Source organism: Marmota flaviventris, chromosome 4, assembly GCF_047511675.1.
Source record: "Marmota flaviventris isolate mMarFla1 chromosome 4, mMarFla1.hap1, whole genome shotgun sequence".
Taxonomy (NCBI): domain Eukaryota; kingdom Metazoa; phylum Chordata; class Mammalia; order Rodentia; family Sciuridae; genus Marmota; species Marmota flaviventris.
This window is the reverse complement of record NC_092501.1, coordinates 33,723,891-33,739,941: the sequence shown is the minus strand read 5'-3', so window position 1 is coordinate 33,739,941 and position 16,051 is coordinate 33,723,891. Positions and strand designations below refer to the sequence as shown.

Here is a 16,051-nt window from a genome sequence, read left to right as displayed (position 1 = left end):
CCCTAAAGTTTGTATTTTAACCATTCAAAAGAACCCGGAAAAGAGTAGATGCTCAATAAATGTCAGAGAAATGTTCAGAGGAATGTGGGGGACAGGGAAGACTAATACTTATTAAGCATCTATGATACAGCAGTTGCTCTGCTGAGTAGTTTTACGTGCAGGCACCCTTAGGTTTATAATCAGTCTCTATACTTCCAAGGTGAGCTCACCCGTAACTCTAGACAACTGTAATAACATGGAACATGAGAGTCACGGGGCAGGGACGCATGAACATAACTGAATGCAAGTTCTTCCTTACATTTCATTTCTCTACCATCCTCATGTAAACAAAACCTGGAGGCCTGGGAGAGAGGTTATTGAGTGTGCTCCCAGTATCAGACCAGGCAAGGTTCACTCCTCAAGTCTTATCCTATCATCGGTTTTAAGAACATAGCAGATTTCCCTCTTCTGGGGCTCTCTGAAGTGTTGCCCACACTCCTCCTTAATCTCTAACCAGGAGAGCTCTCCCTTGGAGCCAACCAACCTTTGACCAGTAGAGAAAAACCGGTCCACGTAAGTGTTCTGGGACCAAAGTCTGCAACATTTGTACCTTCTAATGATTTCCCATATTTGGACCAAAGAACTACCTATCACAAAAATTAGGGAAAATACTATGCAAATTGTTTCTCTCCACTGAGGAATCCCAAATGAAGCAAGTTCTTCAGTTACAACAAGCCTCATTGTTATGAAAAAATGTTGCAATTTTAGGCACCATCAATTCAGCATAAAATGTTTTGCCTGGAATAGTTTTTGATAAACTCATGTAGGATTTTGCTTAAATGTGACTGTGGATTTTTTCCACCTCTTTGAATCAGGGAAACGGAATACTTAGACCCACACAGCAGATCAGTTTCAGAAGCTCTGTTAAACAAACAAACAAACAAACAAACAAAAAAAACCTATGCAAGCTGAAAGAGAATTGGTCTATGTAGGGTGTTTTAGTTTTAGTTCTCCATTGGTTTCTAATCTCACGAAGCTGAGATCTTGTGCACTAAAGTGACTGAACCCCCATCCTCTAATACAGTCCTGGGCACATGGTAAGCTAAAAGAAATAAACTATTTAATAGGTAATAGCGAATTGTATATCACTATCATTTATTATGGAAATCTAAGGCATTATTCCCTGCTCTATAATTTACATATTAATTATATGGCCCAAGATCAGATAAACTTTAAACTTTTCCTCTATGGATAACCATGAGATATCTTTCAAATACTTCACAACACTTCAGTCATGCATTAATAAAATGGGATCAACAGATGAAAAGTAATTGGAAATAAAAATCTCCTCCTCCCTCAATATCATGGAGGGGGTGGTTCCCTGAATTTCTCCATCAAAATACTTACAATGTGGATGGCAATCACTCATTTCCTAGTCTATCTACCCTGCTGGACTCTGCACTGTGAGAACATGGCTGTCTTGGTTTCCTTGGGCTCCCAGAATTTAGGTGGATGAATGCCATTTGATGAATGTTTAATAACCATTTGCGGAAGGTTGAAGGAATTTACTTCATCCCTTTCACTGATGTGGGAACAGTTGTCCCTGAGTTTCCAGGCTGCTTCTTGAAAGTCAAGAAAAAATTCATGAAGTGCTTCACACTTCCTCAAAAGACTCTGATGTCTGTCTAGGGGCAAGATGCTTCTTGGGCCCCACATCGAGGCCAGGATTCCAATCTTGCTCCACCACTAACTAGCTGCATTTCCTTGGGAGAGTTACAGAGTCCACCGAAAATTCTATCGTTTCTTCTTCTGCAGAATCTAGACAATGAATACTCATCTCGAGAAGGTTCATGTAGATTAAATCAGATCATGCATGACAAGCCCCCAACTATAACTTACAGATTCACATTTTACCTTTTAGCTGTGGAACAATATCCTCTTTTCCTGCATAAGGGTCACAGCGAAAACGGTCCAAGTGGTCAATGGTGCACTGTCCAACCACTGGCTTCCGCCCAAACTGCCTATGGTCAATAACTTTGATCACCAGAGGAGGCATGTACAATTCTTCCTTGGGCAAGAACTGGGGGTCAAAAGAATGGGTGTCATTTCTTTTTGCAAGACCCAACAAGAGCAGCTTTGCTAATAAATTCCCTGAAGGGACCAACCCAGATTATTTTTGCCCACTATGCACAGCGTGAGGGACTAAGAGTAAGTAGTTTAGTGAGTTATGTGTTAGATGAGTGGCTGGCTCTGCCACCATGGACTGCAGGACTTCAAGGAACTTTTCTAAAACCCTCCACCCCATGCTCAGTAATTAATATACGTGAAGTGCTTAGAATGGTACCTGGCCCACGATAACACTATCTGTCTTAGGTAACAGGATGTGGAATTGGCTTTCTTTACCATTGACCCTGTACTCTGCTTCCTGAGAGGGGATTTGTATGAGGCTGAGGAACCCAGAACTTTGGTCAACTGCTAGCCAAGTCCTGAGCAGGATTTAGAAATGATCGAGACAAAACTAAATTTCCAAGGGAAATAACGGTGGCCGAGAGTCTTTTAGCCCTAGAAGTTCAAGGCCAAAGTGAGGGGCTCACTTTTCCTTGCCCACTCCTGGAATTTGGGGGCCTTGATGGCCTTGATGGTTGTCCATCATGGGCTGGTCTATGAGTCTCCTTGTGATTCAGGTGAATTTCTATCTCTGACTTCATACAAGAATAGAAGCTGGGGTTCACTGAGTGGCTTTTCTGCTCACTACCCTAGATGGGGGAAGGTAGAAGAGGGGTGGAGAGTGAACAAGAATGAGTGCAGTGGCCCAGGGGCGACCAGGGATTCAGGCTCCAAGCATCTACATGGCTCCCCATCTGCAGCATTATGGGGCAAGATATGGGCTTTGGAGTTGGAAGAACCTGAGTCCAAACTCTGACCAGCCACTTGCTAGCCATGTTCTCCTGTGTACACTAGTTAAGCTTTTTGTTGCCTCCAAAGTGAGGGAGGAGGGGTAAAAATGTCCCCTGCCTTCACCTAGCACTGAGCCACAGCAGTGGATGACATTGGGGTACAGTCACTGTCACATGGAAGATGCAGACTGATATTTGCTATCACATTGGACAAGTCGTTTCCCCTAAGCCTCACTTTCTTCATCTATAAAATGAGAGCTTAAGCCACATGGCTATAGTGTTCCAGGGCAGTGTGCTGGAGACACCGCGGGCAGGAAAATGACCAGGGTAGGGCAAGAAATGGAAGGTTCTAGGCCTTCCATTCCTTCAAGCTAAGAAGATGCCTGGAATTTAACCTCTTTTATACAATAAAGTAAAAAAGGAAGATTTTTCATTTTGTAAAAGTTATCTGCTTTAAAAACAGAAGTCCTGGTGACCTCTTCTTGCTCCAAGTAATACAGGGTCTCTGGTAGAGGTCTGTGAAATGTCTCTGATGCTTCTCACTTCTAATAACCATAGGCAACGGCGATGGAATAAAGAAGGTACCATCCCAGGGACACAGTCATGAGCTGACAAGAAAACGGCCCATCACCCCCAGGGATTCCCCCACAGCTGCCCCTTCCCCAGACAGACAGTCCCTATCCAGAGAGTTCTGGCCCATGTGCCTCTGTAGGGGCACAATGGGGGTTAATATTCCACCTTTGAGGAGCTGACCAAGGGCCTATAATAAATAGAGAACTGAATAAATGGAAGGTTTACTGGAGAAATTAGTAAGTATTAGTCACAGATGCCTCCATATCCCTGGAGTTGTTTGAAGCTTTAAGAAACCATCACTACAGAGTGAGGAGAATATAAGAGGGTAAAGTCACCGACAAGCTGAACACATGGCAGGAGTTTTCTGTTTGTCAAATTTGGGAAATAAATATACTGTGTGGGGGGATATACATTCATATTTCAAATAAAATTCAGCTACTCAACACACACTGTTGCAGCGTTGGATTCCGTACCACTTTCATGAAGAGAACGGAGCTTGGAAAGTTGGGTGTCTTCTTAAGGTTTTTGATCACCACAGACTCTACCCTTTCCCCTCCACACTCCACAACAAGACTGGGGGATGTGACAGAAGCCATCTGGTAGTTTTTCATATTTCTTAAGCCCCAAGCTAGAATCTGGGAAAGCAAGTTAAAGAGAAGAGAAAGAAACTCAACATATTAAGAAATATTGTTCTAAAGGAAAAATTCGATTTAACTTCACTAGTAAAGTTTTCAAGATTGGTCGGTACAGATTTGCCTAACGTGATTGTCAATGTTAACCTAGAAAGCCTAGAATGCAGAGAAAGTGGTTTTGCCCCTTTTCCTTCTCCTGCCTGAGCTGATAGAAAAAGCAGAGCAGCTCAGAGTGTAGGAATCAAGCCCTGGCTGCGCTATAGCTGAGCCAAGTGAATGCTCACAAATTTACCTCTGTCTCATTCACAAACAGAGCTGAAGGTGTCATCTATCACAGGGCTACTCTGAGGATCAAGTGGAAACTTCTCAACACTGTATCTGACACATAAGCTTTAAACAATGAGAACTGTTGTTTAAAGCTACCTGCCTCAGTCTTTGAGAACTTCTAGCAAGGCAGCTGGAGAAGGGAAATCTCAGTCACTGCTGTATAACTGGATGGGGAGGCCTTGAGAACAGGCCAACCATTGTCCTTCAAGTTACCTGGTCAGCTCCATCAGTCTGTATCTGACCCAATTGTCTAACATGTCACCAGTGCCCATTCCTCCCTTCTCACTGTCCTCTCTGCTCCCACACCCTGCACACACACAGGCACCTTCTCCTGGGCCATCTTTGCTTTCCCAATTCTCTAACTGACCTGAAAAGCTCTGCTGGCTCTCAATAGATGAAGACTCTACATTCCCTCGATAATGTTGGAATTGACTTCCTGTTGCTTTAACAAGTCTTCAATTTCCATGACGAAATATTTCAAGTTTTTGGAAAAATTTTATAGAAAGCTAGAGAACAGCAAGAAAATGTGCCACAGGATGCCATCCTTTAAAAGAAAGATTCATGTTCCGTAGCTACATCCATTTGATTCGATCAAGTAAAACCTAGAGAGTGGCGTACCTCAATAGCAGTGAGCTGAACCACAGGCCTGATACCCTGGGGGACCATGTACAGGTTTGGTGCCCTTTGAGATGGAAGAATGGGAAGGTTGGAGCCGTCCTGTGAAACAAACATGGAATGTCAGTGCCTCCCCTCGGTTCAAACAAGGAGTGCCTAGAATCATCCGTAAGTATTCTAAGCAGCTGAAAGAACACAGGTGGGAAAGCAGCAGTGTACCTTGTCCCTCAGAATCAGCTCTGCAGTCACAAGGACGTCCCCACAGGCCCTCTCTCCATTCATGACTGGGTGCCAGAGAAGTTTAGGGGTGACGTCCATTTCCGAGTTTAGTTTCACCAGAGGAGAGCAAATGCTTCGTCCTAAGAATTCATCTTTGCCCTGGAAAGACAAACAAACCTCAAATTCCTAAACAAACACCTCTTCAAATCCCCCTCATCCCCCAAGTCCTTCAGAAATTCCAAATCACTTACCACTTGGTCATTGTCGAAAAGTTCTATGATAACTTTGGGTGGATCCTGCAGAACTGTTTGGGGTTCCCCATAGATTTCAATCTCATCAAATATAATCGTTTGGTCCCATGTGGGATTCAGGGTTGAGTGGATGATCTCGGTGGTTTTGCTTCGATGGAGGAAGGAAACATGAGCATATGGATCTAAAATAGAAATAAAAGTGGGGCCATGGTGAAAGTCTAGCTCCCTAGGATCATTCATCTCAACCTCACGCTTTTCCTCTGGATACAACCATCAGGAACTCCCACCGCCCACGTGGGGATAGGGTTTCTGGAGAGCAGGGTGTGGCTGAAGTGGGCGTCATGTTGATGTTAGGCCCTGATGTGTGCTGAAGATTTTCCCTCTCTGGAGTATGTCCCCACCAAGGTTAATTGGACACACAATCTTCCACGCTCATGATTAAGAGCATAGGCTCTGTAGTCTGACACACCTGGGTTCAAACCCTTCCGCCACATTATATTATCTCAGGGAAAAGTATTTCACCTTCCTAAATTTGGTTCCCTCCTCCATATAATAAAAGTAGTAACTGCTTCATAGTGTTCAAAGGATGATATGGAGTAAAAAAATGTAAACTGCTTAGGAGAGAGCTCATCATAGATGGTACAACTGACAAAAGCCAGTTACCATCATTGCTTCTACTCTCACTGCTAATCCATTTATTCAGCAAATATTTATTGAGTGCCAGGGCTCAAGAATGTAGTAGTAAAAAAGAAAGACTCAGATGTGCATAGCATTTACAATTTATGGTAGTAGAAAGCTTTGTTTCCATGTACTAGAAAATGCAGGGAAAGAAATCTTATGTGCAAAAAAGTAATCTGTGTCTTCATACATGATAAATAATCACAGCAACCCATTTTATAGTTGCTGGAGGCTCACCTATTGGAGCAATAATGTGTAAGTGCAGGGCACAATGGCATGTGCCGGTAGTCCTAGATACTTGGGAGGCCAAAATGGGAAGATGGTTTGAACCCAGGAGTTCAGGGCCAGCCTGAGCAACATAGCAAGATCCCAACTCAAAGAATAAAACAAATAAATAAAAATAATGTTTTACCTGAAGCTCTTATATATGTCAAATGGTGCTTTGTTTTTAGTATCGCAGGCAGCTATCATTCTATGAATGAAATTATTTGCTTTTGCCCTGATGGTGGATCTTACACATCTCAAACTGCTTAGAGTTTTATGCAACTTTGGTCAAGAATTTTGCAAGAATTCGAACTTTTACTTTTAGTGATGGAGTGCCCCCTGGTGGACAATATTTGAAAATGTCCCCCCAAACCATTTTGGAGCTGTGTATAACAGTGTAGGGATAACTAATTTATTCCTTAACATATTTTAGTTAATATTCTGCTTGGAATGCAGTCCAGAACTAATGTGAGGGCACTGGAGTGTAGGGAAAATGATTTAAACACTGTTTCCATCGCGGATACAGGGAAGCTCTGCTGAGCCTCAAGTCCCAAAGTAGAATGCTTCCTGATAGCCCAGGATGGCCCTGGGAACAATCACAGCTTCAGGGCCAAGAGCACAAATCCAAAGGCAGGAAAGTCCTCAACCCCTCCCAACAACCTTCCCCTTATAACTAGGCCAAAGGCAACACAATCACCCAGGGTTTCAGTGTGAAGGATGCTTAACCTCATATGTTATTATTATTACCAGGGACTGACCCCAGGGGTACTTAACCACTGGGCTACATCCCCAGCCCTTTTTTATATTTTGTCTAGAGACAGGGTCTCACTGAGTTACTTAAGGTCCTGCTAAATTGCTGAGGCTGGCTTTAAACTCATGATCCTCCTGCCTCAGCCTCCTGAGTCCCTTATTATAGGTGTGCACCATCGTACCCAGCTTATATATTATCATTATTATTATTTTTTGATATGGAGGATTGGATCCAGGGGTACTCTACCATTGAGCTACATCCCCAGGACCTGTATTTTTTTTATTTTGGAGACAAGATCTCTCTAATTTGCCTAGGCTGTGATCCTCCCAAATTTGTAATCCTCCCACCGAGAGGCACTAGGATTACAGGTGTATGCCACCTGACCCAGCTAGCCTTATGATTTCATGGTGTTGGACTAAGGAGCAGGTAGCAGAGGAGGTCAAAAGGGACTCCACAGTGATGAAATCCTGATGCTACATAGACAGATGGGTAAATGTGTGCTCTCCTTGTCACCTTGAGAGGGAGCTACAAATAACATAAAGGATCTTAATTTACCAATCAACCAAGGGCCCAGGGATAAAAATACACCCAGGTGTAAAAATAGAAAGCAGAAATTGCTCTTCTTGGTGCTTTTAATTAATCAGGTGTTATTTGCATTAAAGGGCCATGCATCTCCTGTGTGTCTCCCGCACTCAGGAATTCTTTATCTAATGAGTGAGCAGTTTACCTCCACTACACCAAACTAGTTGCAACACAAAATGGTTTTTTGTTGTTGTTAGAAATGACAGAAAACATCCACTTGATGAAAAGGAGTGGCTGTGTAATTATGTGTGGCATGGTTTTTTGGTTTACTTTCCCTTACCTGAAAAACTATCCTTGTCTAAAGCCATGAGGTTTCTCGCTTGATAGATGTAGCAGCGCAGATGGTAGACATAGACTCCTGAAAAGAACAAGATGGAGATTACATACAAGAACTATAACACTGTATTCTGGCTTTTTTTTTTCTGGAATATTTTGGAGGTGATACATGTTTTGAAGAAGTGGGTCACTTGGATGTAGCCTCCTAGAGTAAACAGCACACATAATAGTGATGATGTGTTCCCCTGAAAGTAGTCCTGTTTTCGGTAAAATAAAATTTCGGTAAAATAAAATTTATCAGTCTCCCTGATCTGTGGTTTTGTTTTCCACAGTTTCAGTGGCCTACCACTGAAAACCATTGTTTGAAAATATTAAATGAAAAATTCTAGAAGTATACAATTCACAAGTTTTAAATTGCATGCCATTCTAAGCAGTGTGATGAAATCTTGAATCATCCTGCTTCATCCCAACTGGATTGTGAATCATCCCTTTGTCCACTGTTTCCATCCTATATACATTGCCCACTTGTTAGTATCTATCTCAATGATCAGTGACTGTCCTGATATCAATATTGCCTTGCTTATGTTAAGTACCTTTTATTATATTTAATAATGGCTCCAAAGAATAAGAGTAGTGATATCAATTTTATTGTAATACATTGTTTTAATTATACTATATTATTATTAGTTACTGTTATAAACATTTTATTTTTTTATTTTTTTTAAATATTTATTTATTTTTTAGTTTTTGGCAGAAATAACATCTTTGTTTGTATGTGGTGCTGAGGATCGAACCCAGGTCGCCCGCATGCCAGGCGAGCGCACTACCGCTTGAGCCACATCCTCAGCCCAGTTATAAACATTTTATTCTGCTTAATTTATAAATTAAACTTTATCATAGGCATACATGTATAAGAAAAAAGTTAGTGTAATTTAGGTTTTAGTACTATCTGCAATTTCAGGCATCCACTGGGGTGTCTCAGAACAGTATATTTCATGGAGAAGGGGGGAACTATTCCATTTTTAAAAAAATAGTACAGCTTGCCCAACACGGGTGTCAATTAGGAAAACATTATTCCCGTTATACAAGGCCTGAATTGGGGTTACTCTTTGTCAGAATACAGACTTTTAAAACGAGAGTGGGTCTTCAGCAGTTATAAAAATAGGGCTATCTGCATTAATTGAGCACCAGATAGAAATACAGTTATCTACCAAAAGTTTCTTTGACATTTCAAAATCCATATACTCCTGCTCTTTATTATTATATTAATGCACATACACAGCTCCCTCACACACAAGAACACATGATTTGAGAGGGAAAGAGGAACACTGTAATTGAATTTGAATTCTGAGACCCCGAATGCTTGAGTTCAAATCTTGTCTCTAGTAATTATAGGCCTCAAGACCTTGAGCAAGTTATTGGATCATCCTGTACAATGGTTCCCTCATCTGCAAAATGGAGTCAATGACAGCACCTACCTTCAAGGGTTGTTATGAGAATTAAATGAGCTGCTGTATGTACAGTTCCTGGTGCATGCTAAGGCCTATGTATTTGCTATTATTTTTATAGAGTAGGTCTGCCTCCTTCCGAAATTCCTGAAGGTACTTTTGAAACTAACCTATATTTAAACTTTGAAACTTCTTTCCTAATCAAATAATAATTTGGAGTATGTACAAAATTGAATGAATAGCTATGGACAGACATGTTAAAATCAGCAATTTGATCACCCTTCATCCCAAATATGATACAGTTTTTAAAACTATATTAAAAAAAACTCCTTTTCATCACGGGATGAAATTGAAGTTATGTTCTCAGAAAGAGATTTTTATAGATATTTAGTGATTAGAAAAGTTTCTTTGAGATAAAAGCCTTAGAAGCAGAATTCACAAAGACACATTTAAAACTCACTGTCAAAATTGCAAGAAACAATGGGAGTGTTTGCTCCAAACACCGTGGTGGCGGTGTGCTTATGCTTTTCCATGCTCTTCTCATCTCCGTCTTCAGTGGTGTCTGCACCCTGAAGTAGGAGGCAGAAAAATCAGTTAACATGGTCTAAAAACAAACCAACCAAGAGTCAAGAATCACAAATAGATTTGTGGCTTTAAAAAGAGATTTCATCATTCAATCACCCCATTGTTGAAGATGAATTAAATGCAGGACAGCAAGTGACTTCCCCAATCACTTAGCTGGAGTGCAAGAGAGCAGGAGGTCAAAGTCCCCTGTGTCTCAAGTTCAGGTCTACCAAACCCTGCTGCTGAAAGCAAGGGAAAACAGGGGGAAATATGGAAGTAAAATAAAAGGATGAAAGGAGGTAGAGAAAACAGCAGAAGAATATAGTGGGGTCACAGTACAGAAATAAAAACCCCAGCTATGTTTGGAGATGGGTTTTTGCCGCCATATTGTTTTAGATCATCCATTGCTATTATCTTATTCATTCTTTCCACCTGCCTACTTTTTTTTCTTTTTAGATCCCTGCATATTATTGTTATTGTGCTTCTATCTGAACTGTTTTCAAATTTTGTGAGCCATTCCTCTGTTCCTTCACATGTGTATATTTAACCTTGGTTGGGTGGACAGTTGCAATTTCCAAGGGATGAGCCAAGCAACTTGTGCCTTGGATGTTAATAGATGTTACCTGAACAAACGGTTCTAGAACAGATATATTTGAAAAATGCTAGGTGGAATAGATGTGTCTACAGTAGTATTTCTTGGAACCTTTCGCATGTTAATAGTCTAGTCATTCTAGAAGAATACTGGACACCTAGGATGTGTGACTTTCCCTCAACCTATCTGTAGTCTTATTCCTCTGGGGTTACAGGCACCTCCATGGAATTGGTGGTGCTGTACCCAACACTAATATATTTTCTATATTATTTGGGCTTTGGCTACTGATTACTTACAAGGGCGCCTTCAAGTTTAAAGATGGCCGCTGCACCATGTGTTTCCGAAGGAGCCATTTTTCTCCTCCACCGTCTGCGGCGAAAAGTATCTGAACTACGCTGTTTCCAGTGAAATTTCCAGCCAATTAAAGAAGCATATTCCCATCCCTCTCGGTCTTCAAATTCTTCCATGGCCTAAAACAGAGGTAAAACATTTAAGGATAGTAACTATATTCCTTATATTGAAAAAGCAGGTTATTTTGTCAATCGGAAAATATGTAGTAATAAAAATCCACTCTGTCAAGCATATGGTAGAAGCCAGGGATACAGCCAAGAACAAAATAGGATCTCTGCTCTTGCAGAGCTGATGGACTGTGACAATATAGAGAGAAAACTAGACAATTAAAGTGCAAAGAAATGTTGGCATGTGGTGGATATACCATAGGAGGGGCACCTTGGTCTGCAGATGTAGCTCAGTGTCAGACATATACCTGGCATGTGCCAGGCCCTGGGTTTGATCCCCAGAACTGCAAAAACAAACTAACTAACAAGAAATGCATGGAGGGGCTCCTCACTGGGACCTGGGGATGGGGTAAAGCAAGTGGATTTTTTCTCAAATTGCTTTGTATTGTTTCACTTCATCAGGTCATTAGAAAGTATTATTGTGCTATCGTTTGGAAAACGTTATTATCTCAATCTTATATACAGAGGGGAAAAATGACAGACCCCCTCCTCAAGGTTTCAATAAATGTCTTGCTGAACTCATAATTAAATGATAGGTCAGAATATACTACATCTGTAACAACTACTTAGTATTTTTAAGCTTAAACACTATTTTATACATAAATAATGTCATTTTTCAATGTTTTATTCTATTCATTCAACAAATATGAGCACCTGCTACCTGATAGGGATTGTGTTAAAGTCAGAGAAAGCAATTAAGAAAAAGACGGACAGGGCCTTTGCCTTCAGGAGGCTGACATTTCAGTGTCGAAAATCCTGTTTAACACCAACTCTGACACTTACTAGACACATGACTAGAGGAAGTCTATTTCATCTCTGTGAAGATCATCTGTAAAATGGGCATGAAATCCAGAGCTTACAGATTGTAGATGATGTATATTCAGTACCTTGCATTGTAGAAGGCACATAAAACATGTCATTTATTATTGTTCTGATATTACTATTCCATTTGAAGCATTATAATACCCTAATTACATAGGTATAGATAGTATTCCCATTTTGCAGATGAGAAAGATAGTCAGGATTTGAATCTTTCTGCATCTTGTTCCAAGTTCTGAGCTATTGCCACTACTATGCTATTCTGTGAATAATTTCAGTGTCTATCACTACTGTCATAGCTATTCTCAACATTTAGCTTACCACAGAATCATTTGGAGGACTTGTCAAAATACAGATTGCTGGGTCCTCCCCCAGAGATTTCTAAAGAAGTAGGTTTGGGGTGAAGAAGTTGTAGCAAATTCCCAGGCAATGATGATGGTGCTATCGGGGGTAGGGGCACTTGGAGAACCCTGGAGCACCTCAGACCCTTGATTTGCAAATAGTTCTTAGAAGGAGCCTCATCCACTGAAACTCAATTGTGTGGAAGGCAATGCCTACCCCTATCCACATCCCATCTCCTGCCCCTATTGCTCCTCTTACCTTAGCAGTACTTGAAGCTGTTTGTGTTAAATCTTTCTTGCGTTTTCGGATCAGCCTTCGCCGCCTATGAGTGTGATACATTTTCTCTGCTGCAACCCAGCATTTGGGCTTATTATCAGGAGGAATGGTAATGCCATACTCCCAGCCTGGAACAGAGGTTTTTTTTTTTTTTTTTGCAGTTTCTCAAAAGAGATTCATTTACCAGATCTCCAAGTAAGCTTCCAGAAACATCCACTCCCTCTGCCCCCACATGCTTTCTGCTATCATGACTGGTGTGCTGCTTTCACATGCTGCAACTTAGCCTAACTGAAGCAGCCTCATTCCCTGGCACCCTCCATGGTGGCCACGGGGTTCTCCTCCATTGCACGCTCCAGTCACTCATGAGAAATGAGTGCACCTAAGAATAAAGCGCAGCTCAAGGAGCAGAGGGGCACAGAATAAGGGTGTGGACTGTGTAGTTCCATGCCCTGGGTTCAATCCCAGGACTTCCCATGTGCTGGCTGTTTATTAAGTTTCCTGAAACTTGCTAAACAAACCTGTCTATGGCCCAGTTTCTGCATCATACAGGTAAAATATACCTTTATATAGGGTTATTTTTAAACAATCAAAGTAATGTGTACAAAACACCAGGATCATGTTTAGCATGCTGGTATTACTTAATCAATGGTAACTATAAGATCAGATGTGAGCATCAAGACCAATAAAGAACTTCAATTTTTATTTGAAATCTTCTACATCAATGCCAGTCCTTTCTATGCTGTATGCCTTTTTATAAGAAAAACAAATTTTCTCTCTTGATAATTCAACTTAGAATTACTCTTCATAGAAAAAGATAAACGCTATTATTAATTGAAGCTATGTCAATAATCTACCCTATTTCTGAATATGATGACTTTTAAGGCATTTTACAGTTCTCTTTTCTGATCTGGGGACCCTGAGTGTTATGTTCCCATGAAGATCATGAAATATGATTAGGACAGAGAAAATCCAAACCCAGCTCTCTCCTAACTTCTCATCCTGGATCCCCAGGTATCTCAAAGCCTAACTAGTTGATCCCCTAGCACCTGCTATTTTTCACTCTTAACATCTCGCACCCAACACCTGCTAAGATATTTGCTTATTCCTTAGATTCTGCATCTGAATAATCACAGATAGCAGCACATACTGGGGTTGTCATAGATGAGCAGAAGAAGGACTTTCCTCTCAAGAAACCCTTACTCTGGTTAACCTGCATTCAGCTAAATAGATGCAAAATGTTACCTTTCTCATCCACTGCTCGATTTATGTCATATACCCATGCATCATCTTCCCACTCCCAGCCTGGAGGACAAGTCAACTCAGCGGGCGATGCTGCCTTTTCACCATTCTTCAAATAAATAAAATAAAGAAAGAGAGAGAGAGTGGTAATAAGATACAAAGGTACGTTTTCTTAGACTTTACTATGTATCCATATGTTTACATAGATACTATCTTAGAGATTCATTTAGCTCAGAAAAATATCCAATCTTTATTAATGCACAATTGCTACATAAAAATTAGTTGTTTGAGGGCTGTGGTTGTAGCTCGGTGGTAGAGCGCTTACCTAGCACATGTGAGGCACTGGGTTCGATCTTCAGTACCACATAAAAATAAATAAAGAATAGCAATTTCACATGGTTCAACTCTGAAATGGCACAACTGATTTTTATGGGGGGTTCTACAGGAAAGAACCCATCAGAGGATGGATCAGACATTGAAGACACTTGTTTTCAAGTACAGGAAAATGCTACGGAGGTTCACGATCATGTAAGACTGAGCAAAGTTTATATAAAATATTGACTTAAGTTTATATAGAAACTAAGAGAATCATGAAAAAGAAAGTTCATAAGTAAAGAAAATAAAGGTGGCCCATAAACATGGGCAAACACTCAGCTTCACTTTAAATTAACAAACTGGAAACTGAAACAACCGCCGTGCATTCTATTCACATACTGGCAAAGCTGACACAGTGGGATGTGAGTGTTTGGGCAAATGTCTTCTCACACTGCTGCTGGGAACACGTTTATGCAACCTCTTTGCAAAGCAATTTAGCAATGTTTATAAAAATCTTACATGAATTTAAATTTTGACCAAGCAAATCCAAGATCTTTCTTAGAGGTAAACCTTCTTAAGTAAATAAAAATGTATGTGGAAGTAAGAGAGAGGGAGAGAGAGAGACAAGGAGAGAATGGGGGGCATCTCATTAAAAAAGAGTAGAGGAAGGGAGAGGGATAGAAATGGAGGGAGGGTATGCAGAGTACTGAGGAAAGAAATCTACCAAACTATGCTATGTTCATGTTTGAACTGACCACAATGAATCCCATGTATGTGTATATGTATTCATATATATAAAATTATAATGCAACAATTAAAGCAATAACAATAATAGAAGGGACATCAGTAGAGTTAAAGCAAGAGGATCTAGGAAGGAAGAAAGAAAGGGAAGGTTCTGGGGAATGATTGATCAAATTATGTTATGTGCATGTGCAAATATGATACAATGAATTCCCCTGTCACCTGTCAATTCACTGTCACATGGTTTATGAAAACCAGACAAAACAAAACAACACCCCATTTCCAAACCCTACAGGCCTATGAGAAGGAGATTTAGCTAAATTAAGTATAGTAGGTGCATATAATAAAATACCCTAGAGACATTTTTTAAAGCTCATAATATATATTATTGATATTGAAAGCTGACCAAGATATATTATTATGTGAAAAATCAAGTTGTAGAACTGTGTATACAACACAATTTCATTCAGGTGAGGAAAAAAGAAGTTATACAATTGCATATGAACAGAAAATGGCTTTCAATGGTTACCTTTGGGGAGATACTAGTCAGGGAGAAGAATTCACCTTGGTTTTCTTTAAAAATGTTTGAATGTTTAAAAAGACACGAGCATGTTATTACAGCTTTAAAAACTAATTAAATGATAGATGAATATTTAGCCTAAAAATCTGTGCAACCTACACATCACCAGGTGGCAACATCTAGTGACCTAGGTCCCATTTCTTTTCTGCAGAAGTAAGGATCGTGCAGCAGTGCCAGTTAAATTGTGAAGGGAAGACTATTTGGGGACAGAAGATGTATAAAAAGAGGGTGAAGCCCAAGCCTGGGGTGGTGGGTTCCCAGCAGCTTGTGCTTTAGAGATGACACATGAGGAGTCCTCTGGAGAGCAGGCAGCTCACCGCATCAGTGTACGTGTCCTCTGCGGGTTTCCACTCGCCCCCGGGGTAACGGCTCTCATTCTGGTAGACTTCATCTGTGAACTCTGTGTGACCAGCATCGGCCTCAGTCAGTAAGCTGCGGGCAGGCAAGCACTCGTGTTATCAAGGAGAAAGGGTAACCCGCAATCCCAGTTATTGCCAATGGTGGGGAGGCACCTACACCCTGGGAATGGTACCAGTTCCCTCCCTGCTTGACCCTGTGAGCTCTCTGCTCCAA

General features: G+C 40.8%; 1 protein-coding gene across 2 annotated transcripts in view; it reads right to left on the bottom strand.

Annotated features, from left to right (window-relative positions):
• Myof (myoferlin) overlaps positions 1 to 16,051 on the bottom strand; it is a 149,932-nt gene that overhangs the window by 33,092 nt on the left and 100,789 nt on the right. For both annotated transcript variants that reach the window (XM_027939890.2, XM_071611084.1), the window contains 11 exons: positions 15,796 to 15,910; positions 13,846 to 13,951; positions 12,586 to 12,731; positions 10,945 to 11,118; positions 9,953 to 10,061; positions 8,049 to 8,126; positions 5,494 to 5,675; positions 5,243 to 5,401; positions 5,027 to 5,125; positions 3,923 to 4,084; positions 1,894 to 2,059 (listed from right to left, as the gene is read on the bottom strand). In XM_027939890.2, the coding sequence (XP_027795691.2) occupies positions 1,894 to 2,059; positions 3,923 to 4,084; positions 5,027 to 5,125; positions 5,243 to 5,401; positions 5,494 to 5,675; positions 8,049 to 8,126; positions 9,953 to 10,061; positions 10,945 to 11,118; positions 12,586 to 12,731; positions 13,846 to 13,951; positions 15,796 to 15,910 (1,496 nt within the window). The remainder of the gene's footprint in view (positions 1 to 1,893; positions 2,060 to 3,922; positions 4,085 to 5,026; positions 5,126 to 5,242; positions 5,402 to 5,493; positions 5,676 to 8,048; positions 8,127 to 9,952; positions 10,062 to 10,944; positions 11,119 to 12,585; positions 12,732 to 13,845; positions 13,952 to 15,795; positions 15,911 to 16,051) is intronic.